Here is a 25210-nt window from a genome sequence, read left to right on the forward strand (position 1 = left end):
GGAGGGACCGTATTACTCCGGTACTAAAGTCCCTCCACTGGCTGCCTATTAGTTTCCAGGCCCAGTACAAGGTGTTGGTTATCACCTTTAAAGCTCTAAATGGCTTGGGTCCAAACTAACTCAGGGACCACCTCCTCCCATATAATCCTCCCCGCACACTCTGGTCCTCTGTGAGGAATTTGCTGCAGCCTCAAAGATCTAGGCTTTCGACTACCTCCCAGAGGGCTTTTTCTGTTGTCGCCCCCAGACTATGGAACGACCTGCCGGACGAGATCCATCAATTGACATCTTTAGACAGCTTTAAAAAGGCTGTCAAGATGGATCTCTTCCGGCAGGCCTTTCCGGAATAGATAATCCCGGCCTCAGGAGCCCTGTTCTTATGAGAGTCCCCAAGGTCCTCCCTGGAAATGCTACCGTAGTTTACTGTTTTATTTGTTTTGTTTTGTTTTGTTCTGTTTTGTTTTTGTCTTGTAATAATGTGTATGTGTTAATGTTGTTTAATTTGTTGGTTTTAATTATAATTGATTTAATAATTTTTAAGGGGGGGAATTTTGATGTACTATGTATTGTATTTTATTGCTGTTAGCTGCCCCGATTGACCTCAAGGGGTGGGATATAAATAAATTATTATTATTATTATTATTATTATTATTTGTCTTGTGTCTAGTCCTACACTGCATTAGCAGAGTTCCTTCTTCGTGCCATTGTTCTGTGGTGCCCATAGATCTCAATATCTGCTCTAGAGAGTCCCCCAACCTTTCACAGCAGATTTTGAGGGCACATGAGGGGTAGTGAAGTAGGGGAAATTGCCATCTCCTTAACCTGATAATGGAAGCAGCTCTCCAGAATAATTTAATTGGTTTCTGACCTATCTATTTCTTTCCCATTTGTTAATCTTATTGAACTTTTCAGAAAGATGGAAAATGTTCCCTTTATGAACAAAATGTTTTCAATAATAAAATAGATAAGGCCTAAAATATCAGAGATTTATAATCCCAGAATTTGGGGTATAGCTTTGTATCATGAGTACATGTGGAACTTTTAATCGTTTACTACTACGGGCATCATTCTAGATTATTGCATCTGAACTAGTCCTACTCAGGAATATCTAGGTATTAATATAGTTGCAAAATATTTCATTTATATTTTATCTTTTACAATGAATATCAATTGTATTTTAAGAATATATGCATGTCTGGGATGTGTCTGTGGTCAGTGAGTGCTGACAATCATATTTAGGTGATATTCAGCATTCAGCTGTGTACTTCTGAATTGTTCAACAGTCAGTAGTTTGAGACAGATAATGTGACGTTATGGGAATGTTACCAGTGTCAAAACTTAGGACATTAACTGCAATTCGAATATTACTCATACGATATAAAAATGGTGAAGAGAAATGTGGTAGTGAAAATGCTTGCTCTGTGCTAAACAACTTACTTCAAAAGGTATTTTATAGCAGCCACAGAAAAAAGCTTCATGTGTGGAAATGCCAAACCCATATGTGCTTTCTCCTCCAGGAGATAATTTTGCTGCATTGCTACCTTATAGACAGAGCTGTGGAAACCACTTTTTATATATTTTTTCCTCCCTCCCTCCTCTTTCCATTCTTGTGATCTAGACACCACTAACTGTATGGAGTTGATGACTGGGAGACTTTCCAAATGTGGTAAGAACTTCACTTCCACCTTCTCTTCTCCCCAGACCTCACTGAACAACATGATAATCCTATTGCCCTTTCCTCTGTCGACACCTTTCATCTTCTAAGCACTCTTTTATAACTTGCCACTTTACTTTTTGCTTCGCTATTGAACACACACCTTTCCAAGTTTTTCCTTCACCATACATATGTGCACAAACTTTCTATGTTTCTGGCTACACTGCACATGTGTATGTGGTTCCACAGTCTTGCAAGCTCCTGTTCTCACACTGACACTCCCACCCCCTAGTGTCTGGTGATGTATATCTGCTTTTAAGTCTTTACTCTGACTTCACATTCAAATCACCGTTTCTCTGCTCTGCAGCCCTGTACCACTTTCCTTGCTGCTGTGCTACTGCTTGGCTTTCCACATCTCATGCTGAAAAGAAGACAACAAGGTTCGGCCTTAATTCCCCCAGTTTTGTTCCAGTGCATCTAGGGAAGTTTGTTTCTTGCTTCCACTACAAACAAGAGAAAGTTGCATCCTTAGCTGCTATAAAGTTTAGGTTTGACCCAAATCACTGCATAGTGTGATTCTGATGGGAGCAGACTTTGAGAATGATGGGAAACATAAAGTTTTCATTGCACATCTCATTACATTAAACAGGCTAATCCCTGTTTCTATATGTCCAAAACTTCTCCTTTCTCTAGCTGGCTCTTTCCCAAAGCAGAATACAAAAGAATTCAGAAGTGGGACTGATCTTTTAGGAAGAGGTGCCCAGCAATACGTTCAGATTAAAAAAATTTTTTTTTAGTGTCCAACAATTTTACCACTTCACAGTAACTGAACTGTGTTAATGGCCTTGCACAGTTGGTAACTATGGCTCAGTTGAAAAGTCATATTTGGGATGTCACTGAAGCTGTTTTGGAACCTATGTCAGATCCCTACAGAGGTAAGGAAGAGTAGAACATGACCTGTGTAGACAACTCCTTCTCTTTAAAATCACATAGTTCACCTAAAGGGGAAATTTTCCACTTACTTTTCTGAGGGAGATTACTTTGATTTGTTATCTTACCTACCAGGCTGCATTATCCTCATTTTGGGTGATCTAAATTATAGCAAGACCTTTAGCCTGTTCATAAAAACATCAAACAGCAAATCTTTCTTCCCCCTTAAGCTCTAGTTACAAGCAGCAAGACTATGCAGAAATCCTAAAGCATAGCCATTTTTACACATTAATTAAACATTGCAGAAAATAAGCCATTTGCTGCTCTGTCTGCAGTCTTAGGTCTTGAAACTTGGCTATGTCAGCATCATTAGTATTAGTAGAGGAAATTTGTGTCACTAATAGACAAAATGTTATAGATAATAGTGAGGAGGGAATCTAAGTGCTTATGTCATAGCATCCCAATATAGCTACAGAACTGCTGCACCCTGCTTTTAAAAGGACTTGTTTCTTGATGAACATATATGATTTCTCAGCCCTGGTGCTGGGTCACACAGAAATGTAAAGTGACTTTCCCAAGGCAAATCAGAGAACAGTTTTTTGTCCATAAAGAAGCCACACAGATTCTTTCAGAGAACTAGGTCACAACAGTCTTCTCTTTAACAAAGGGGAACAATTCTAAGATCTGGAACATAAAGAAATAACCACTGAGCTTCTGCATTGTCTGCAGTTGTACAGTACTTAAGCCCTTACTAATTCAAGCTGATCAGACAGAGCAAGGGCACAGGACTCCCTGTTCATCTGAAAAAGGCTTTCTGGTTTATTCACTCATCATAACAGAATGTGCAATTCTGCACAGCATTGCTCAACTGATGCTAGGGCTTCCTTGGTCCTTTTCCTGTTTCTTTTAAGGAAGAAATATAATAGGCAAGGCTTTTGACACCACTTTCCTCCATGCCAGCAAAAGGTCCACCTGCTAAGTTTCTACACATCACTTTCAGGTTGTTATAGGAAGCATAAGAATAAGGGCAGTGGATTGTGCATAATAATAACCATTCCCCATTCCACCAGAAAACTGCAGTGCCATGGCAGGGACTATTGCAACTGCTTGTCACACTGGCAGGAGGGGACTGGACACAACATCCTTCAGTTCCCCACTCACCAGCATCAACAACTCCTTCAGTTGATGCAACAGCCTGGTTTTATTTTGAGGGAGGTTTGCAGTTGTGGCAATGGTGCCACAACCATAAATTAAATTTATGAGGCCATAAGTCTATTTTACAACATCATAAATAATGGATGCCAGACCAAATCTTAGGGTAGAGCTATTGGTAGAGAAGACACCTACATTTATTTTGCCAGCATTAAATGCTGAACAATGCACCTTTCTCTAACAAAAAGAGGAAGGTTTTTGTTTTAATAACACACACAATTTAGGAGGTTTCAGCATAACAGCTAGGATTTTCTGCTTGTTAGTCTCACACACCCATGCAAAAAGTGAGTATCTGAACCATATAGGTAGTCTCAACTAGAGCAGCCCATTGAATCAACTGTCAAATGGTGAGTCAACACTTCTGTAAATCCCATTGATTTAATGAGTCTACACTAGTTGAGGGACTAACATTAGGATTTAGGCCAGAGTATAGGAGCAAAGCAAGCAGAGGGGGGGATATGTGGGTTCCTGAAAATATAAATTCTCAAGGCATGTAGGAAAATGTTTGGTCTGAGCAGAAAAGACTTGCCACTCTCCCATCACCAGCATCCTCCACATTGTAGGGTGCAAAAAGCTGAATCTCCATAATATTATCCTGTTGTTTGTGAAGTCTGAAGCAAGATAAAACAAAAGAAAGCATTTCTCACTTGCTTCCCTTCAGCTTTGGGAAGGCTGAATGACATGTGCCATCCAACTCTTCTGCTCATCCAAGGATCTCTTAAGGTTGTAAAATAAAGAATTATCCTCATATCCCCTCCTGCCTCATCCCACACACACTGATGAAAGAATCCCAGTTGGGGAGAAGTTGCCTTTGAGGGTGCTTGTGGCATCCCTCCTCTCATCCCTCAGCACTATGCCCTTTCTAGACCCTTTGCAGTCCTTCTGCCCCAACTAGGAACCTCATGGTTTGCACAGAGTGGCTGTCCTGGTGCTAAAAGGAGACATTCCTTGGGGCTCTTTCAGCAGTCCATAGCAGAGCTGAGAAACACATTCAAGTAGACTGAAATAGCCAGGTGAGGAAGCATTCATAGGTCTAGTATAAAAGGAAACAAATTATTTCCCACTACATATGTTTCCTAAATATTTTAAACTGCATACCCCTCTCCCACATATACTGTACTGTATAAGCTTAAAAACAAATATAAGCCAGATACCATTTTGCATCATCTAACTTCTCTGAAGGCAGAGAATACAAGGATCAGCCTGTAAAATCAGATGCAAGGACCATCTATTCCGTTTCTTAGAGGAAGCCATTTGACAGCTCTGGAACCCAACCAGCATGACATGATATTGGTGGCTTTCTCCTGTTGTTTGTCCCCAGTAGTTAGTATGCACTAGTAAGAGTGATTATGCATCTAAACACTGAGACTGTGTGTAGCTGTCATGGCTAATAGCTATTTGAGGGGCCAGTATTTCAAGAGCTTGTTTAATCCTTCTAAAAACCTTATCAACTAGTGATCATTACTACATCTTGTAGCATAAAATTTCTTAAGCTGATTGTGCACTGTCTGAAAGAGGACTTTCTTTAGTAGGTCTTATTTCCTCTTCGTCTTCTTTTACTAAACTTAAATTCCCCATTTTAGCTTTAGCATTTTCCAATTAGGATGTTTCCTATCAATTTCTTCATGAACTGACACACATGTAACTATCTTAACCTTCACATTTATATCCATGGATTTGCTTTCATACCTAATATGCTTGCAACAGCCATAATTTCTTTTATCAAAGAATCCTAATCTTGCATTAATGATTTTCTTGCTCCTTACTTTTTGCCTCCTTGCGTTATCTGGATGTCCTTAAATATTTCTGTTCAGGAGAAGTGTTCTGGATAGTGTACTGTTCACAAACTAGCAATACAACTAAATTATTCACTTCTGGATATATACCAGTGCTCCATTGATGTTTCTGTAAGCTATATTAGGGTTAGTTATACACTTCGATAGCATTGTTTAGAGCCAGCATGGTGTAATGGTTTGAGCAATGGATTGTGGTTCTGGAGACCATGGGCCTGTTACAGACAGCCAAAATAAAGCTGCTTCGAATCACAGTGGAGGTATGGTGTTTCAATGATGCATGCGTCCTAAGAGTTCAGAAGTCGCACCAAAGCCACGCTCCAGCCCTAAGGACTGGAGCGTGGCTTTGGTGTGGCTTCTGGACTCTTAGGATGCATGCATCATTGAAACACCATACCTCCACTGTGACTTGAAGCAGCTTTATTTTGGCTGTCTGTAACAGGCCATGGTTTGAATTGCAATTCAGCCATGGAAACCCACTGGGTGACCTTGGAGAAGTCACAGTATCTCAGCCTCAGAGGAAGGTAAAGGCATACCCCTCCCCCCCCCCCCCCCGAATAAATCTTGCCAAGAAAAACTCTGTGACAGTCATCTCAAGGTTGCCATACGTTGGAAACTTGAAGGCACACAACAACAATAGCATTGTTTGCATTAAGCAAGTTATTAAATATTCTAGTATAGTCTTATGAACCCCATCATAGCTGTATTCTTTGTTGGAAAGAATGACACTATGGACATGACAGAAGAACAGCCATTACTCCAATGATTTTGTAGGCCAAAACCTAGTACAGTAGTAGTTGACATGACAGTTATCTGTCTTCACATAATGCAAGGCTCTGCATGCTATCTTTCACAATATCTTCCCTTTATTTAAGCCCGTGAACCAATATCTCAAAGGAAAAAAGACATGTGGGAGCCTTAGATTTTATGATTTCTTAAAAGTGACCCTGAACAATATTGCCTGTTGGTTTGACATTTCATTTTGCTTGTATTCAGGTGCTGTAGTAAACACAAATGAAAGACATATAAACCGCCTACAAGCCTTCAGCTTTCTAGGAATGCTTTCATGGTTTCTACCAGTGATTAAAATTTCAGCAGAACATTTTGATTGAAAGCAATGTGGTAATAATGACAAGGCTCAACCTTTATTATTAAAAAAGAGGGGAACACATATTGAGAGTTTTTTAAAAAAATGCAGAGAGGAAATGGTCATCCTGCATTAAAGTTAAAATATAATATTATATTTTAAAATCTCAACCAGAACTAGTGAAATAATGTGTACTTGTATATAAATAGCATTAATGTCTTTAGTTCATGCTTGCCTTCTGCATTTTTCTAAGAAAACAACTCAGTGCATATTCTCCTCCCTCATTCTCCCTGCTGCTTATTCTGCAATTCACTTTCCAGCTGAACTTGCTGAATACACTGCTCAGCTGCATAAACTGAAAACACTTACATATACCTTTGCCCTTCTCAGCATCACCTGTAGCTTTTTCTCACTACTTTATTTTACCTTTTTTTGTTTGTTTGTTTCCTAATTGTATTTGAGATATGAAGATTTGGGGTCCAAAGCCACGTGGCAACCCATATTAACCATTACCGAACATTTAAGGGTGACTTTTGCATTAGTTTTCCTTCTTAAGGATTGTTTTCATACATCAGGCCTACATCTCTGTAATGCTGTTTTTTGTGGGATGAGAATCTCTTACAATATCAGTGTTCCTACCTGATTACTACGAAGGCAGAGGAACATGTGGAAGAAAAGTAGCATTTGTAGCATGAAAGAGCCTGCTAACCAATGTTAATCTTATATTCACATTAGGAACAGGATTGAAGGGCAGTTCTATTTGTGCAAATGTATTATACATTGGGACAAATAAAATATCAGAGTTGAATGATTGAATCCTGAACACAAAGGGGGGAAGTATGTGGAGGAGGAGAAACTGGGACATTTTAAAGGCAGCTGAAAAAGGTGAGGTGGCAGAGGATTAATCAGAACTGTCTCTGCCAAATCCAGACAGTTGGAGAGGATGCTGCATTTCAAACTTTTCTTTTATGCCTTTTGAACCAGTCAACCTAAAGTCCATAGATGTTCATCATCTTTCCCTTACACCACCATAAAGGTGTGTTTCAGCTTTATAATTCTTACAGTTTCTGCAAGTTTAGAAAATGTCTTTCAGTCTCACACTGCAAATTAGATTGCAATTCTTGTGATTGATACCCATTTGGAGATGGAATTGACATGACCAAAGTATGAAGGAGGTGAAGTACTGTTTAATCAATACTTCAACTGAAGTCTGGGAGGGAAAAATGTTAACAGGAGGCATGAGGACTCGACTAGTGTGGTCTCCACAATGTCAGGGCACCCACAGGTGGAAATGAAAGCAAGATATAGCCTTAAGGATGGGGTAGGCAACTGTGGAAGGGTGGAAGACTGCATTTACTCTGCAGAAGACCACAAAGTGCAACACCCCCTGCCACTCCTGACTGGTGGGGGGGGGGGTTTGTCACTTTTAGGCCCCTCTGAGAAACAAACAGGTCCAAGCACTGGAGACAAAACTTGTCTGCTGCTGCTGCTACTCTTAGGAAAAAATAAATTTAGAAGGATCCAGCCTATCCTCCTGTTTGCAGTGACAGGCTGCCAAGCAGACACATTTGTTGAAGGAGAACAGCAAATGAGTGTTACTCAATGGGCTTCTTAGTCATGCTCAAAATGGAGGGCATTTTGGAAGTCCTCCTGGACAGAAGGCTTAAATGTAGGACATGTCCTGGAAAAGAAGGATATCTGGTCACCCTGCCTGGGACCCACAAAAGTGGCCATAGGGGCTGCATGTATCCTGAAGGCCAAAACTTTAGTCACAATTGTTTAAGGGGAGTTAGCATAGCCCATTCTTTTGTCACCTGGTAAGATAGGTTATGGCTGGGTAGAGATCAGTCAGGGAAAAGGATCTCTAATGGGAAAGTGTGGATATGATGAAGAGGCAAAGATTCAACAGTCAACTGTTAATCTGGAAGCAGAATGAAGGCCTTTGCCTAACAAAACAAGATTGTTTCCAGTATATGCTGGATTTTCCGAAACCAAGACTGGAGAAATTTTAATCATTTCAAAGCAGTGCCTTGAATGCATCCTACAGAATCCCAAAGTCTTTAGTTTTCGGAGGCACTAAAGGACTCTTGGGCTAAGGATTCTTACACCCCCCCCCCCCCCAATTTGCAAGTCTAATTATAGCATAGGATATTGCCATAGCAGTTAGATAACCATATACATTGTGCCCTTCCATTCCGGACACCACCACCACCACATAAGGGAATACTGTGTATTCTCAAGCGCCATTAAAAACAATTGGGCTCATGCCTGCGGTGCGCCCACCATTGCCTCTTCTAACACACAGCTTTCAGCATAAGGTGAAAGCTGTGTATGGCACGCCCGCGTATGACGCAGGCACACTGTAAATGGTAGAAGGAGTTATTGAAATGTGGTGTGATGCTGATGCATTTAAGGCCACTGAAATCATTGGGTTCATGTGCTCCTAATTTTGTGACATATTACAAATAGGATTCAGAAGGATCTTGTAGCACCTTTGAGACTGAGTGAAAGAAGTTGTAGCATAAGCTTTTCTAGACTTGGTGCATCTGAGGAAGTAGATCAGGTCTACGAAAGCTGATGCTACAACTTTCACTTACTTAATCTCAAAGGTGCTAGAGAATCCCTTTGCGTGCTGATTTTCCTGACTAATATGGCTATGTCTCTGAATTTTACAGGCAGGATTGTTGAAATTACTGCAAAGCCTTGTGGATGCAAAACACTAGAGAAATTCTAAGATATAGAAAGTTATATCAGAAGCCAGGGAAGGCTCCATAATTAATATATAAGTCCAGTAAGAACAGAAATGACCAGGCCTCCTCCTGTTTTGCTTCAGTTGGCCTAAAGGAAAAGAAATGTTGATTATGAAAAGGACAGGAAAGAGTTATACTGAAAGCTAACGTGAAAGGCCACCTCATGAGAGGTAAACACTATCCAAATTATGTTGCAGGTGAAAATGGTTCTGGTGCTGTTCTGTTCAGGTTAGCACTTGGCTGGGGAAATTGTTGACTTCCAGCTAGGTTTCTTATTTACTCTAGCAATAGCAGCTACATTTCTATACCACTTCATAATGAGCTAAGCAGTCTCTAAGTGGTTTACAACATGTAACCTAATTTCCCCCAACAAGCTGGGTACTCATTTTAGCAGCCTTGGAAGGATGCCAGCCTGAGTTGACCCTGGAGCTTCTAGCTAGAATCCAACTCATAATCTTGTGGCTGTGAGTGACTGGCTGCAGTACCGGCATTTAACCACTGTGCCACTGGGGCATCCTCTATATTTACAACTTACAGCCCTCCTGGTGCTGTTGCACTGCATCTCCCATCATCTCTTACTATTTTCCATGCTAGCTAGGGCTGCTGGGAGTTGGAGTCCAGTAGCTTCTGGAGGATTACAAGTTGACAACCCCCAACATAGACTATCCATTCATCAATACTGAATATAATTATACTTATATTAATTGATATACAGGTGTTACAAGGGACTAGTTTTCAGTGAGGTGACTATTGGTACTTCATACAGCATTTGTGCATCTACTCTTGTATAAGCATACCATTTCACCCAACAATTATTGTTGTATATTCATGAGTATATACCATGTTCCTGGTGATGTCTGTTTAGTCATCTCATAGAATATTTCTAGAACTTTGACTTACTTGTGCCTTCCTGTAACCAAGGCCAGAAATAAGAGCATTAATTATAACTTTACTCAAGGTGTAAAATGCACTAACTTTTCATAGGACATATACTGGAAGAAAATGGCGTCTGCTCAAATGGTGCATTGTTTAGATAAAACCAGCCTTGGAAAGCATTTCACTAGCTCTCTTACCTACAGGCATTTTTTTAAAAGCCCCTTAGAGAGGGTGGTCTAGTGGCATCTAGTTTTCTTCTAAACAATATCCTGTGTTTCAGTTTGTCCTAAAGGTAAACTTTCCTAACTGGTCAGATTTTCACCATCTACATTCTTCATGAACTTATTAGGGACTTCTAATAACAGGCAAATATACTTACACAATGAGTTGGTTTAATTCTGACAGAATGTGGCCTTGGGTAGCCTCTCAGAAAATTAGGAAGCAAATTGCATTTGTCCTCTTTTCAAAGTTGGCAGATAATACATATTTTAGTCATTTCTTATGCATCTACATCTTAGATGTTTCCTTTGGCTAAACCCTGCACTACAACATGACATCTAAATCTAGTAATCATATAGTATGAGTGTAGAAGGTAGACATTAACAGCACATTGTGTGTCAGTATGTGTGCACATATATGTTGCTACAGTAGTGCCCAGTATCATCTGCCTTCTCCATTTAAGAACTGAATTTAATCATAACCGCTACAGCATGCGATCATAGGGAAATAGCAACTATAGCCAACTTGTAAATGGAGTCATTGCAGACATGGATGTAGAGTTGTGTATTTCCCACAGGTGCTGATGGTTTGCTTGTTTTGGCATTTCCCCTTGCATTCGCTCAGAAGCTGACTCTTTTAATGCTAAATAACATAATTAGCTTACAGCAAATGATAGGAAAGATTCAATTACCATTCCTTAAGTCTGGAATAAAGTACTCATGCAGCAAATGAGGTGTGGAGAAGAGCATAATGTATATGTATGTCATGTGGGTGTGGGTGTGTTATTTTACAGGAACTGAAAATCTGACATTGTCATAGTTTCCACAAGGCTTTCCTCATTCATTTCAGTGAAGTACTTTTGCAAGTTTATTCTTTTGTGCTTACAGATCTCATTTCTGAGTTAGGCTGCTGATGTGCTGCATGTAAATAAAAGTACATGTCTGACTGTGGACCAAGGTTCCTTTAAGGCAGAAGGTTACCTACTAGATGACACATGCTTAAAAGTAAGGTCCACTCAAATCTTTGACTTCTCAGAGAGTATGCTTAGGATCAGAACACTACATGCCACTATTAGTCCCAGCCAACAGGGTTTCCATAAGCTTTGACTTAACAAATCCCATTCATTCAGTGGTTCTAATTTTAGTCAGGTGTAGCAGTTGGATATAATCAAGAGTGTCTGTCAATTTGACTAACTCAACCTAGGATACCTTCAAAAGAATTTCACATAGGCCTGGTATCTACACTGACTGTACTTTGGCATTCATCACCATGTCAGGCTGTCTGTTGTCACACAGTTGCCTTCCTAGGCAAACATTCCACTCTTGCAAGTTGCTGAACCATAGCAGATGCCAACAACCAAATTTGGCATTCTTGACCCCAGGGTTTTCATACTGATAGGCAGTGCAGTGCTCCCATCCTGATGCTCTTCCTCTTCTGCTCATTGTCTTCATCCTCCACACACCCCCATGCACGTGGCTCTGGACCGCTTATCACGTTCTTCTTGTTTAAAACCCCATTGTTCATTTGTTTGTTGTTCTCTTCTCTCTCTCTTCTTTCTCTCTTCTCTCTCTTTTCTCTTGCTTTCTTTGTTTTCCTTTTCTTTTTGTCTCCTCTGTTTTGTATACCCAGGCAGCCCATTGAGTAACTTCTTTGACGTAATTAAACAACTTTTTTCAGACGAGAAGAACGGGCAGGTGAGCCATCCCCCCGGCACGCCAACCAAGCATAGCGCAAACAGCAAGCGGAGCGAATCCGATGCTAATGACCATGGGTCTAGAGGAGACACTAAGTACCCTGCTGGCAAAGAGAAGGCAAAGATGGTCTCATCACCCGGCCTACAAGACCAACCTTAAATAAATGCATTTTTTAAATAAAAAAACAAAGAACAGATTAAGTAACTAAAAAGAAAACTACCAAAAAAAAAAAAAAAACCCAAACCACAAACCCAAATGAATGAGTATTCTTTAGTAAGCTAGCCTCTAAAATAGATTGATGTATATATATTGCTACAACATTACAAAACTGTCTATAGACAACTTTTGTATGAAGGAATGATTGTATATATATACATATATAGATATAGATAAAACACACACATACACACATATATATATATATATTTATACGATATAATATTTATCTCTGAAACAAAACACAAAAGCAACGAGAAAAGAAAAAAAGGTAGCACAGATAACAAACCCATTTTGACAAATCTTGGGTTGCTTTTTTTCATCTCCCAGTTCTTTTCTTCCTTCCTTCCCTTCTGACCCTTCCCTCCCATTATGTTCTTGTTTCATTTTCTCTGAGTTTCTGACCACCACCACTTGTTTCCACTCTGCTACCAGGAATTATCCCGAAAAGTTAACATGTCAGCCAACAGCTTCACCTTCTGTGCTCTGCGAATGCTTGTTCACGGAAGGCTACTGATGTAAGACTGTCCACGGACTGGTTCTGTTGGGGACTCCCAGCCTCCCCTCTCTCACTGCAGGAAATAGGTCTCCTCCCTTCCACTTGCCCTCAACACACATTTTTCTTTTGGTGCTCTGCGCTGGAGAACTGCTCAGTCACAAATGTCATGGTTGGAGTTACTGGAGTGGCATCGTTGCCCATCCTCACGGGCGAATCCAGACTATGATGGCTGGAGGTGGGGGTATTAAGACATATTCAGGCAGTGTTCTCATTCAACATTCAGAAGTCCTTCCCCTCCTGTCTTGAGGAAATTTTGTCCTCAGATTTTTTTTCCTTCTCCCATCCCTTTGCTCCGTTCCCCCTCAACTCTTTTTTTCAAATTGTGTTTATGTTTTTATAATCGTAAAACTTCTTCTTCTTTTTTCTCAACCTGCTGGAGGGGCAGGACACAAACTTAGGGAAAACTACAAGATGCAAGTCAATTAAATATGGACACTGAAACATAGGGGAAAGGCAACTTTTGGCAGTGAGAAGGAGGAGGAGGTATGAGAATCCACCTGTTTGAGGACAATCTCTTCTGCTGCCGCCACCACCACCGCTGCTGCTGTTGTTCCTCCTTCTGTCTGCAGTTCCCTCCCTCCCTCCTTCCCTCAATTCCTTCCTTCCACACTGGGACTTCCTTCCGCCAGCTGACTTCTCTGCTGCATCATGCGTTTGGATGCAATTATTGTGTTCTTAGTGCTGCATTAGTATATCAGTATTATTATTATTATTATTATTATTATTATTATTATTATTTATTTTTGCTGGTTTTATTTATGTATTTATTTATGTATTTATTTATTTATTCATTTGGGTTGTGCGTGCGTGTGTGTTTTTAATGCAAAAGGAGAACATGGAATGAGAGTCATTTTCCCCCCTCCCCTGTGTGCATGGGTGCGTGTACAACTGCTGGTACTTGATTCATCTGAGCAAGATACGGAGGAGATAGCACTATGGGCGAGTTAAACACAAAGCTACTGTAAACTTTTAAAAGTATTGCAAGATATTTTTATAAACATTTTTTTTTCAAAAAGGGTGGGTTGGGATGAAACTTTCTTGTGTGTGTTTTAAGTTATTAGGTCTCTTATTATTTATAATGCATATATATAAATATATATATTTAAAAAAATTAAGCTATTAGATATATCTTCTGCTTTCATTACTGTGTAGAGGTGACACTGATTATTATTTATTTGGGGGAGAGGAAAAAAGAATGATGACAAGACCACATAATCTGTTCCTGCCACCTATATTTCAACACTTCCCCCCCCCCCCCCCGTGTCTTTCTCCTTTCTTTTCCTCTCTCCAATGTACCTGAATTTGGCCCACATTCAAAGATTTTTAAAACCATGATCATATGTGTCAGCGACAAATAACAGCAGGAGAAATTCTCCTTCACCGATATGTTCTAAAATGTAGAGTTAGTATTAGTGTCCAATTCCCTTATTACCTTCAATTGCTGTTTGTTGGGTTCCTATGAGTGTATGTTATTCTGCAAGACTTTTTAATATTAATATTAGATTCGTCCCTCATACTTTTATTTTCATTCCAGATTGTCCCCCCCCCCCCCCCCCAATTTCTTTCTCTCTCTTTTTTTGTTCTTTGTTCTTTATGGATTTATTTATTTATCAGTCTGGCCCTTCTTGCTCTTGATTTTATTGTACATAGGTTTGAAGAAGAAGGGGATTTTTTTTTAAAAAAAAGACACAAACGTGGGAGGGTGCTTTTTGTTTGTTTGTTTGTTTTTTCCTGATCTGACAAAACGTTTCTCTTGTATTGCTGTGTGCATGTCAGACACTGGGAGGGTGATGGCTGGGGACGGAGGGAGGTAAGGATGCCAGAGGTCTGGGGGCAGTTTTAATTGCATGATATTGCTGTAAATTAGTCTCTTTTGCTTTCGTTGTCTTTTCTGCCTCCACCTTCTCCTTCCCTCTCCCCAGAGCTTCCCTTCCACCACCCTCAGCCTTTCCTCCTCTTTTCTCTTCCCTTGTGTATAGATTTTGATGCTTCTGTTACATTGTACCTCTACAAAAAAGGCTGGGATTTCAATACAGAATTATCCTATTACTACTAATAATAATAATACAGCAAAACCCACATGGTACAAGCAGGAAGGGAATTAACTTACACAAGACATAAGAATAAATGAAAGCAATACCTCTTGTTATCCTTCCTATTTTGTACTTTGAAGACACAAACACAGACGCACACACACTCACACACGCAGACACAAACTGACATTATTTAACAGTTCAAATGGACAAAGAAGAACCTTCTGATGTATCCCTTGTTAAATAACTGTGAGCAACTTTAGTTCAAAAACAATAAATTCCTTCAGAAAATATTCTGGCTGGTCTGTGTCTTGTTTTATGTCCCAGGTGGATGTGCGGAGTCCCATTCATCAAGGTAAAGTTCAGGTGAGTACTGTGCCAAAATCTTACTAAGTCTCGGCTTGAACTTTTTGAAGCATTAAAGCAGGGACATCTTAACAACAGCATAAGGCCTGATCAAGCTGTGTCTGCCTAAATTTGAGATTTTTTTCATTGAGAAGCATTATGCTGACTGACAATATACAGAAGTGAGGATCATGCTTTTAGTCTAGTTCTGAGGACAGGTATATTTCTAGAACAGTGGGACTAGTTCAAAAATGATCAATGTGCATTCAGTTCAGACATACCTTTTTGACTCCAGGATTAAACATGGGAGGGGAGTATGGGGGATCCAGTTTGTAGCAGAAGCCAACTGTGGATGGGCTGATTGTCCAGCACTTCTGAACTCATGAATTTCCCCAACTCAGCTGCATCTCCAGAACATATGTGCATTTACTTGACATTCCTTTTAAAAAAATTACCACCTGGGAAAGCATTTTGTAAGTTGATTGTAGGTGGCTGAATTAGCATTTGATTTGCTGGTGTGTACATTCATCATGCAAATTGCAAAGCCAGGAGGAAGCTGAGCTCACATTACAATCCCAGAACTTGCTGAAAGTCCTCGCTTTATATTACATCTATCTTTAACCTTACATTGGTGAATAAGGTCAAGCAAAGGGAGTTTGCTTAAGGCTTGGATGGAGTTTAGTTACTTTTGGAAACCACACAGGTAGCAAACATTATGGGGCTAGTCCCATGTCTTCTCAGAGGTGTACATTTTGTGCGTTCAGTGTGAATCAAATGAATTTATGGCCTGTTACAGACTGCCAAAATAAAGCTGCTTCGGGTCTCTTTGGAGGTATGCTATTTAAATGATGCATGGGTCCTAAGAGTCTGGAGGTCACACCAAAGCCACACTCCATTCCTAAGCACCGGAGTGCAGCTTTTGGTGCAGCTTCTGGATTCTTAGGATGCATACATCATTTAAATAGCATACCTCCAAAGAGACCCGAAGCAACTTTATTTTGGCAGTCTGTAACAGGCATATGTTATACATAATTGGAAGCCCTGCAAATAGTAGAGGCTCATGACAAGAAATCTTAGGTGGGTCAAAGAGGACCTACTCCATGGTGAAGGGGTATATCAGATGCCCTCCTGATGTTTGGGATAGCTTCCATAAGCCACATTCAAGTGTGGCCAGTGGTTAGCTGTGGGCTGTAGGCTAGCACATCTAGAGGACACCAGATTTCCTACTCCCACAGCCAATCATATGCTTCTGTGACAGGAAAACAAAGTGTTTCCAGTCTTCCCAAGGATATGGGAGAGATCTCAGCCAAAACCCTTTCACTCTGCCTGCTGGAAGATGACAGCCCTCTGAAGACTTGCTTCTTCTGATTTTCTGTCACAGCATCTGTGACAGAACTCTTGATGCCCTGATGATAAATAAAAGTTGTTTTTTTTTAAAGGAGGGCAGAAGGAAATTGGCTGCACTTTTAAGACTAGCTGGTTTTTATTTGCACATGAGCTTTTGTGGGTATAAACCCATTTCTTTGGGTGCAGTATAGAGTAATTTTTAAAAGGCAGGGGTATAAAACATGTTAACACAGTTGTGGGAGTGGGATAGCCTGTAATCAGATCCAGAAAGAAGCAAATCATGTCCCTTGCCCTAAATTTTCAAAAGGCTATGTAATGTAGCTGCTTTGCATCCCAATCCTGGGAGAAAAGTGTAGTAGTAGTAGTAGTAGTAATAATAATACTGTGATCCAGGTCTTTCAGATCTTTACAGTGGTCAGTCGGTGGTCTGACCTTGTAGTCATAAAGTGTAGCTTTACTACATGACAGTGTTCTTCTACTGTAGAATATGCAATTTCAGCCCTCCTAGTACTTTCATTTGCAGTTTGTAGGGTCTGTCAGAATACACTGCACCGCAAGATTTTACAAAATGCTAGTAATAAATGTACGGTTTTCTATTGATGTCATTTGTTTATTATTGCCTTGTTTTTGGCCATGGACACCATTATTTGTAGTTGTGTCTGAGTGGATTTTTGTTCCAGAAAAACACAAAAAATAAGAGGGTGTCCATTTGTTCTTCCCAATGGTACACTTTTCTCTTGTATTGCTGTGTACAGTACAGAGAGAGTCGTGGCTCAGGAGAGGGGAAGTAAGAAAGCAGGGAGTTATAGGAATAGTTCTAATTGTTTGGCAGTGATATCAGTCTCTCTCTCTCTCTCTCTCTCTCTCTCTCTCTCTCTGACACACACACACACACACACATATTTTACTTTTGTTGTATGTTCTGTGTTTCTCACCCACACCACAAGCTTCTCCTCTCTTTGCTGTTTCCCACCACACTGCCTCTTTATAAAGCATAGAGAGAAATAATGCATCCCTCCAGACTTTGTTGAGCTACAGCTTCCAGCATTTCTCTACACGTCTCTTCAGCAACATCTAAAAGATGTCACAATTCCCACTCCTGTTGTGAAGACTAGTGTTGTGCTTATTAGTAAGGCTGCCAAGTGAAATAAGGAACAGGGCTCCTGTCCCTTTAATGATTGCATAGAAAGTGGAATTTCAGCAAGTACCCCTTGCCTGACAAGCAGCCTCTGCTGGAATTCCCTTTTCTACATAGCTGTTAAAGGGATGGGAGCCCTGCCCCTTATTTCACCTTGCAACCATACTTATTGCAAGTGTTGACATTCGGATCTATTTCCCCTTGTCATTGGAGACAGCTGGAGCTGTGCAGGATGTTAAAGCTTTTCCTATACCATTACCAAGTATTTCTGTATTTGTTGTGACCACTCAGTGACAAGAGAAATTCAGGATACAGTGAGTAATAACCATAGCAATCTGCCCAGTTCTCTGAAAAATGTCAGATGTACCTGACATGACTAAAAGTGGATGAGAGAACCTCTGTTTGGGGATTTGTGTGTGTGTATTTGGATTTGTTTGCTTTGTTTTTTGACATCTGTCTAGCATAGGAGATTTTGGCAAAGTAGTAGGAGAAATCTATAAACTAATAACATTAAGTGCTATCCTCTTTTACTTTGAACATTTGTAGCAAGTAAAAATTGAATGTATGACATGCCTAAACAAGAAGAAAATAGCTAGCTAGCACAATTTCAGGGCATTAAGGAACATATTCAAAGAGGATAGGCACATTTTATTCCATTTTGTAAAGCAGTAAATGGAATCGTGTGGAATCATGATTGAAATCTGGGGAGTATTTTTAAATGTACAAATCATACAAGATTTTTTTTTCAAGAACAAAATGTGTATATTCTGTTTTAAATTTTGTAAGTCACCTTGGGTCTTTGCTTGAAACAAAAATGTATTACAGTCAAACTAGCACAGTTTTGCAGACAACAATATTGTATACAACTATACATAATAAAATCACACAGCTGAAACAAGTTAAATACACATGCCTTTATCTACATATATACTAAAATCTCCAGTACAGTATTTAAAAGGAAAAAGCCCATGCCAACTGTTCCAACTATTTACAAGTCATAATCACTTTCTTACATAACATAGTAAATGCACTAAAATTTGCTGCTGTTGAGGGTTCAGGTCTGATAATGGGTAATTTACATAAAATGTTTCAGATCTCCCCTGATATTTCTGGATGCTTGGAGAATTAATATCAAGATGCAAGTCGCAATAGAAAAGACAGTGTAATAATATATGCTTTACAGTTTCCACAGTACCTGAGCTTCAGACATAAACACTGTTGTATGGGTACATTACAAAACTTGTCCTCCAACAGCATTGAAGGTAAGATATGAAGCCTAGCTAATGTAAAGTTCTTCTATATTTAATAAATGACAGATTTGATATACAGTTTGGGATTTTAAATTTAGTATTGCCCACAAAATCCCAACAATCCCAATTTTCATCTTAAAAAGAAAGCTAAATCATAGTCGGTTGAAATAGACTAAATAGTAGGGATGTCAAACTCTCCAAAGATTGTAAAAAAAGAGCCAGATTCTCAACCAAGCACATGTTTGGAGACTCCTAGCTGAATCCTGTGTGATCATTACATACTACATAGTACCATAACTATGTGCTACGTAGTGGATTCTGGAGGATGCAGAGTAGGAATGTACATCCTTGTCTTACTGTCGCATATAAAATTATCTCCTTGCCTGCAAGGTATTTTCTCTCAGTATTAACATTTGCAAGAATTATTTTGACACCGATTGCATGAATGGAGCTTTCAAAATTGGGACTGCATTAGAGTTGCCAGGTGAAGTACTTCAACGGTTTGTTGAAGAGGCAAGAATCACCTGCAGAATTTCCCTTTTCTGCACAGGTACTAAGGGACAGGAGCCCTGCCTCTTATTTCACCTGCCAACATTAGACTGGATGGACAGATTGTGCTTTTCAAATCAGCCAGCCCTGTTGTGCTTGCTGTGTCTGTGTTTTGTTTCATAAAAAGAAAAGATACTAGTTGAAAGCAGACATTGCGCACAAATTGCAGCAATTTTTACAAGAAAGTGTTTGTTTCATTATTGCCCTGGAGCCGAGTAATACCTGGTGGGTTAACAGGCTCTGAGCAGGCTGCCTCAGCAAGAACTAAGAATTTTGCCAAATTTCTTCACATGCCTAACGCAGACTTGGCCTTGCTTTGCCAAAGAAAAGATGATGGTGCAGAGGTATCAGTCATCAGCAGCCACCCAGGCCTTAATAAGGACATTGCTTGCTCACCCTGAATCTTGGTTCCTACTGTTTGGTGGTAAGATGCCAAGAGCCTATTGAGGTATACACCCTTATGTCTGACTGCTTTGCTTTAAGGAATGTGGCTGGTACTTGGCAGTGGCGTCCCTAGAGTTGGTGTCACCTGGTGCGGTCACTCATGGGAGTAGTATTTCGGGGGGTGGGACTTCCAGCAGACTTCTGGGGTATGTGGAAGTGTGCATGTACAGCTGGACATGCCACTGCACAGCCGGAGATGCCCCCACATGGCCACAGGGAGCAGCCACTCAGCCCTGGGGAGGATGGGGGAGAAGCCACGTAGCCCCAGAAAGGGCCAGGGACCGACCAGGTGTCACCCCCTCTTCTGGGATGTCACCTGGTGCGGTCCACACCCCTAATGACACTACTGGTACCTGGTGAAATGTTCAAAGAAAGGTTTCAGTTCCCTGGACCACACAGCACCTTCCCCTGGACTTAAAAATACTGGACTGCATTATGCAAATTCATTTAATAAGGTATGGAGTTTGGGGGTGTGCACAAAATTTTGAAAGTCTATCCAAAGTGTGATGTCCTGATGTTACAGTTTTCATCACAGAACTGACCTTCATGTACATCACATCTGTGCAGGATGGGTGGAGGGGAATTGAAATAGTAAGGATATCTTTAACCTTGGAGCAGGAGGGAAAGGGGTTGTGAAGAAGTGGGACAGAAGAGCCACAAAAGATTTGTACTGCAAACAGGAGATTTAACTTTATGGAACACACAAAAGCCTGAGTCAGTTTGGCCAATGCATAGTTAGCCTTTGGCCTTCCACCCAATTGTCCATATATTACTGGGTGTGAGAGACCATGTCCTTGAATCTTGGGCCTAGCACTTGTCATTAAAGGTAGATGTTGATACACTGTTCTGAACAGACACTTAGGTCTTCCAAAATAGGATGTACAGTAAGCCAGTCACACAAGACAAAAAAGGTAACCAATCTGTGGTATTTTTTGTAAAGAGTAACAAGCTAATTTGTGGTTTGCTTTACAGTTTACCCCCTTGCCTCTAATCCTGTAATTCTAACATGCAGAGTGGAGATGAAATGTTGGGGAGAGTTTTGCTTGCATGATTTTGATGTGCACAGCGACTGTCAAACATAAAGGAGTTGGGAGGGTCCTTTTTTCCCCCATCCTTGCTTCTTCCAGTGTTCTACTCTGAAATTTTTCTGAAGAAAACATAATTGAAAGGGAATAGAAAAATATGAAGTGGTTCTCTTTAAAATATATATATTCCTTCCAGGATAATGTGGCTGTTATGAACCGGAGGCAAACTTATTTGTTGGAAATGAAATTCTATTTTTCTGGTGCATTTTAAAGAGAAGGTTCTCTTTATTACAGACAAAGGCCTGTATCCAATTGCTAGGTCCCACTGGAACAGACCCATTCAGTTCATTGCTGCATGGTAAGCAAACACATAAGTAATTCCTATTAATTCAAGGGGTATACTCTAGTGGAGATTAACAATTAGATTTAGGCCATGTGTTTTGTGGTATTGGTGGAGAGTGGCTTTTGAAAAGTATTGTAACAATTGTTGTGTGCCTTCAGGTCCTATCCTATTTATGGCAGCCCTAAGGAGAACCTATTCCATGGTTTTCTTGGTAAGATTTGTTCAGAGGGGGTTTCCCTTTGCTTTCTTGTGAGGCTGAGAGAGTGGGACTTGCCCAGTGTCATCCAGTGGTTTCCATGGATGAATGAGAACCATGCTGGCTGGTAACAGATTACATCTTTAATCTATTTAGTATTGATCTGGATTAGATGACTCCAAGATTGTCTTCTCTATGTGGGGACTTTTGCACTACACATTTACAGCACTCTGATTATACTTTAAGTAGGAAGTCTCTTGCAGAGAATGCTAAATGCCCCTCACTAAACTGCAAAGCCTAGGATTCCATATGATGTTGCCATGCAGTTAGAAGTGAGACAACAGTGTTCTAATTTGGTAGTGCGAAGGGGCCTCAGATTTGTATTTGACTCCTATAGCAGTATCTTTAAAGTAGCCGAACATGCAGCTGAAAGTGTTTAGCCCCATTTGTGAAGTTTCACCTGCACTTTGCTGTGTCTCAGTCAAAACTCTTGTTAAAGGCACAGGAGTAACCAGTCTGCCCTCTCCCTGCCAATAGGCAATCCTTTATCCAAGAGGAACAGAAAGTGCAACCATGTCTTGTGCCTGTGTGCAGTTTTGTGTGTGCACAAAAGTTACAGATGGCCACTGACTACTATACTGGGAGAAGATGGGTGGGATAAACAAAACAGCATTTTTAAACAGTGGGAGGTGTAGTATTTCCTTAGCTCTTTATGCTATTGTATATTGAGGCCACAAGAGGCCACTGTAGCATTTACATTAGGTGTGTCTGACAAACTGCTCTAGAAATGCATCCCCAGCCATGGCAGAAGTTAGGAGATGCTGATCTTAGTACTGCTGTTAGTACAGATCTAACTTCTGCTAGAACCAGTGCAGCCACAAGAGTATTTGAGGTACCCTTCAAAAGTAATCCTACTTTTCTCAAACAACAATACCCACCAAAGGAGGAGGAGAAACTTCTCAACAAAGCAAGATTAATACCCGGGAACCATCTAGCACAAGACAGACCAAACACATAAAATGACAGAGCATCTTTAATTGTTCTGCCCCCAGCTGAAACCATTCAAATGCATCATTCTACAACCAATTTTGGAAAATAACACGGCCTTCATGTAGTTGCCACATGAGTAGCTCATACCTCATAGAACTCCACACACATTTCATAACAGGTAACGATTCAAAGGAGGGTGAGGTTCCTGCGACCTTACTCCAAAAGTTGGATTTGTGTGACCCTTTAGATATTACTGAAGTGCAACTCCCGGCATCCCCAGCTACTATAGCAATGGTGAGGAATGATGGGAGGTGTCCAGCAACAGAATCTGGAGAGCAGCACAGTTCCTATTGCAGCTGTAATTCTTTAGTAAACCTGTCCAGGGGTAGCCATGTTCATATGGCAAAGTACAATATCATCCAAAATCCACCAAACAGTGATAACTTTATTGGGCCAACCAAAATGTATAAAGAAGCTCCACTGGCTTCTTCATCAGGCAAAGGTGTTAAAAATCATACAGGAGAAAGACAAAAAGTGATGGTGTTAGTCATAGCCCTGCAGTTTGTCAAGATGATGTGGTGGTTGTGCTCAGTTCAGGTGATATGGAAGGGTATTCATGCAGAGAGACCTCTTCTCCTGGCCATGTGGATCCTGGGAGATTATTAAAGTCCAGGAAATAAACTTTAAATTAGCAAGACATAAAGCTACTGCCTTTGAGATGCAGTTTATCTCAAATCCTTTCCGGCACTACAAACCCCTTTCTTAGGAGAACACTGGATTTCTTAGGAAACCTCCTTGCTTTTGCATCAGGAAAACTAAGTGTTGTAAAGGAAAAACATGCCTCCCAAAGGATTGGAGACAAAATGGATCTCAAAGGCTGCTGCTGGCAAAAGCCATTTTGGCAGTATGCCAGTCACCCATGTCATGTATGAAGTTGGCCACCATGCATCACCTTGCTCTCCTGTCTTAGGAGCAACAAACTGGGCAAAAGTCAGTGAGGCTTCTTGGCTATGGCAGCAGGTATGGGCTTTTGTGTGAAAAGGTCATGCCATGGGAGGAATGAAGAATGGATGAAGGGGTCATTTTGTTCCATACACTTCCTATCCTCACCCAGCCAGTCTCACCTGCTTTGGGCTTGAGGCAGAGACATTCCAGCTAGCAAGCTATGTTGCACAACAACGTAGATGGCAGAGAAAGGGTTTTTTGTCGTTGTTGTTTTGTTTTTGCTATTTGGGCCTGAGTAAAAAGTTCCTTCCTGTTCTCAAAGAGCAACCTATCTTGTAACTCCTAATATTGAGTAGTTATTCAGAAAAATGAAGGAGGCAAGGACTATAATCTGGCTGAGAGCAAAAGTTGCTCTATGAGATGATTTGTTAATGCATGGTTGTTGCCCCTTAATTACACATGAAATAATTATTCTGATCTATTCTGTGAAAAGAGACTACTGTTTTTGAGGTTGTCGTTGTTTGCCCATATCATGAGAAGGCATGCCTTATTAAAAACAATAATGCTGGAAAAGGTGGCAGGTAGTAGAAAAGGAGACGGCACACACCAGATGGCTAGGCTCAGTTAGGGAGGTCACAAGCCTGAGTAAAAAACCTGAGCAGAGCAGTTGAGGACAGAGAGTCTTGGAGATGTCTCATCCACAGGGTCACCATGAGTTGAGGTTGACTTGAGGGCACTAACAACCAAGAAAATGTCATAAAAGTGGGACAGGGTAAAGAGATTCACTACAGAGATTCTAGTAGTATTTGTCTTGGAGAATAAAACCCTTTAACAATGGTAGGACACCCTGCAGATTGAACAAAAGTAAGACTCTGCGGCTAAGTGATATTGAGTCACTTGTAACAGCTGAGATGTTACTACTGAAGCTGTACAGAAAGATGAGTTGCCACCCAATCTGAACCATAACCCATGGACCAAAAGGTGATGTACTTTATTTTTTGACCACTTTCCTAGAACAATTGTCTCCCAAAAGCTTCAGAGGGAGTTCATTACCAGCACGATTGGGTGTGCATAGCAATATATAATCTAATTGAAGGAAAATTTGTCTCTGCAAGGCCTGCTTCTATGGAGGAAGTGGTTTAGTCAGTCATGAAGAGCACCACCGGCTGAGGAATTCTTTGTTCAACATTGTTGATTGTCTTTCTTTGACTGTCTGTGGATTTTTTCACACAGAGAAAACTGGAAGCTTAAAGTGGGGGCAATGCAAGGTCATCCAGGGTATTAGGGACAGGTTTGCAGCTGCTTTTCACATGATGCTGCACACAATCAGCACAGAATCCAGGGACAATGTGAGGGGAATCAAGAAATGAGCAAATTCGCAAAACGACCGTATTTGCATGTCCATTTTGCTTGCGAATTCACTCTCTTCACGTAATGCTAGCTGTCTGAAAATGCAAGCCTCCAGATGCCTTTGTTTCCCAGGGTACCTTGCTATGCCAAAGAGGGAGAATACTCTCTTCTTAAAGGGATATACCCGACTGCTTTTCCTCCTCTTTGCAGGCTCTAATTAAGGGCACAGCTGTTGAGAGAAGGCAGAGGGAGGACATTTTGGCAT

The 25210-nt window shown here is 40.6% G+C and overlaps 1 protein-coding gene across 20 annotated transcripts in view; it reads left to right on the plus strand.

Annotated features, from left to right (window-relative positions):
* Positions 1–15302, plus strand: part of BRSK2 (BR serine/threonine kinase 2) — a 535565-nt gene extending 520263 nt beyond the window's left edge. For 7 of the 20 annotated variants that reach the window (XM_089520937.1, XM_089520951.1, XM_089520938.1 and 4 more), the window contains 2 exons: positions 1619–1666; positions 12151–12948. In XM_089520937.1, coding sequence (XP_089377063.1) covers positions 1619–1666; positions 12151–12374 — 272 coding nt within the window. In that variant the 3' untranslated portion in view covers positions 12375–12948. Of the gene's footprint in view, positions 1–1618; positions 1667–2021; positions 2095–12150 lie in introns of all 20 variants that reach the window. The other 13 variants (XM_089520939.1, XM_089520953.1, XM_089520956.1 and 10 more) reach the window with 9 other exon arrangements.
* Positions 15303–25210: the final 9908 nt, after the last annotated feature.

This window comes from Sceloporus occidentalis, unplaced genomic scaffold (genome assembly GCF_023333645.1).
Source record: "Sceloporus occidentalis isolate IW3139 unplaced genomic scaffold, rSceOcc1.0.p SCAF_4, whole genome shotgun sequence".
NCBI classification, from domain to species: domain Eukaryota; kingdom Metazoa; phylum Chordata; class Lepidosauria; order Squamata; family Phrynosomatidae; genus Sceloporus; species Sceloporus occidentalis.